At 53.0% G+C, this 2,123-nt stretch overlaps 1 protein-coding gene across 1 annotated transcript; it reads left to right on the top strand.

Annotated features, from left to right (window-relative positions):
• Nucleotides 1-482: 482 nt before the first annotated feature.
• On the top strand, nucleotides 483-2,079 carry LOC108449446 (WD repeat-containing protein 90-like; the record flags this gene model as incomplete). The annotated part of the gene is made up of 3 exons (XM_017745378.1): nucleotides 483-718; nucleotides 1,117-1,256; nucleotides 1,767-2,079. Coding segments are annotated over 3 exons (566 nt in total), but the record flags the coding sequence as incomplete, so codon positions are not given.
• Nucleotides 2,080-2,123: the final 44 nt, after the last annotated feature.

A 2,123-nucleotide genomic window follows, 5' to 3' on the forward strand; every position in this document is an offset into this window, starting at 1 on the left:
AGGTGCGTAGAGGTGGGGGTGTGTCTCCTGCTGCAGATCCAGAGCTCCACTGCCACAGCTCCCACAGCAATCCTCATCAGTGAGGGCATGTGTTATGTGTGCCTTGGAAGTCTCCAGTGGCAATTATTCATGTTTTTTATTGTAACTCATGGGAGAAAGGCAGGATCTCCTGGGAGAGAACAGACTTTCCATCTTGATTTCTGTGCCCTTGTAGCCACAGCTCATCTGTCTGTGAAAAATTAGGGGAGAAGTCAAGCAGTTCTTGATTGTTTTCATTGTTTTTGAAACAATCACCATTACAGCAGAGCCCAGGGACGTTAGGAAGGGCAGAGACTAATCTCTCTAACCTGTCACTACACTCACACCTGCAAGTGTTCAGTCTCCAAGTCATGGGCTGCTCATTCCTGTGGGCATTTCTTTCCTAAATGTGGATCTGTAGCTGTATTCCAAGAGGATTTGTTGACTCCTGTGTCTTTCCCCAGAGCATGAGGCTCCAGTGAGTTCTGTCTGCATCAGCCCAGATGGCCACAAAGTCCTGTCCACGACAGCTACTGGGAATCTGGGCTACCTGGATATCCAGGCCCGGGACTACAACACCCTGATGCGCTCTCACAAGGACTCTGTGCTGGGATTCTCGGTGGAGGGGAGGTGGAAGCTGATAGCAACAGTGTCCCAGGACAACACCATCCGAGTGTGGGACCTCACCTCCATGCAGCAGGTGGGTGAGACAAGAGGCAGGAGGTGTCTGCTGTTTATTAAGAGTCTCCCTGGTCTCTGTTTGGTCCAATTATCAAAGCCCCACAGTTCAAGAGCCCTCCCTGAAGCATGAGAGGTACCGTGGGCAAGAGACCCTTTGGAAGTACAGAGTTCTGAGGCGTTGTTAGACAAAACTATTTTCTTCTCCTCCATCTTTTGAATATTTCTTTTTAGCACAAACCATAGCACCCAAGGGCTTTACCTAAATGCCCAAAGACCCAGGATTTCACTGGGCTTTGGATCCATGCAGGCAGGAGCAGCAACATGCTCATGGTGGAGATGTGAGGCTGCCCAGTTGTTGGGCCCAGCTGCAGCTCCAGTTCTCTCCAGCTTCATGCCCGTGCTGTCTCTTCCCTGCAGCTCTATGACTTTTCAGCTGCAGAGGAAACTCCGTGTACCGTGGCCTTCCACCCCTCCTGGAAGATCCTGGCCTGTGGCTTCGACAGCGGGGTGGTGCGGACCTTCAGCCTGGCTGCCTCTGACCTCCTGCTGGAGCACAAGTGAGTGAACTGGGAGCTACACTGGGTCTAACTGGGTGTCCTGGTGATGAGACAGAACCACAGTGATAATCATGGAGCTCAACAAGCCTCAGGTCCCAGCTGGGTGGGTTTCGGGCAGATCCCGCTGTGCCGAGGCTCTGGGTGGTGAAAGCCATGAGGGCTTTCTTTGTGACTTCCCAGTGGACAGCAGTAGGAAAGAGCTTGTCCTAGAGAGCAGCTGGGCAGGGAGCCCTTGTGAGCCCCAGTGTGGGATTTGGAGGATGCTCCAAAGGGAGAGGGAGCAGGTTCCATCCAGGCTGGAGCACTGCGCTTGTTGCTCGGTTTTCCGACAAGTTGGGGTGTTGGTTGTCCTGGGATGCTGCAGGAGTGAGCACAGTGGGGCCCTGCTCTGTTCCTGGTCATTTTATTCTCCTGGGTTCTTCACCATGTTACACTCAACGTCACCACTGTTCCCTCTGTCTGTGGTTCCTGTTTCTCTTCCTGTTTTCCATGTTTTCTGCCCTCTTTCAGGCAGCACCGCGCCGCGATCACCGGGCTGACCTTCTCTCCAGATGGCAATTTGATGTTCAGCTCCTGCTTACAGGGAACTCTGGCTCTGTACAGCTTTGTGGCCCAGAAAACCCAAGTCCTGAGAGTCCTGGGTAAGACTCTGTGGTTGGGGTTGCCTTTCTTCTTTTTTTTATTAGCACAGATATCCTGAGACCAGAGCCAACCCAAACTCAGCCTGCTTGGAGAGATATTTCCCAGTGAACCTTCTGAGCTTTGTCATTTCCTCCTGCCCTGGGCACTGCTGGGGCACCTCCAGTCCTTGGGACAGTTCTGGGCCCCTCACAAGACAGACCCTGAGGGGCTGGAGCATGTCCAGGG

This window comes from Corvus brachyrhynchos, unplaced genomic scaffold (assembly GCF_000691975.1).
Source record: "Corvus brachyrhynchos isolate BGI_N302 unplaced genomic scaffold, ASM69197v1 C12038874, whole genome shotgun sequence".
Taxonomy (NCBI): Eukaryota; Metazoa; Chordata; class Aves; order Passeriformes; family Corvidae; genus Corvus; species Corvus brachyrhynchos.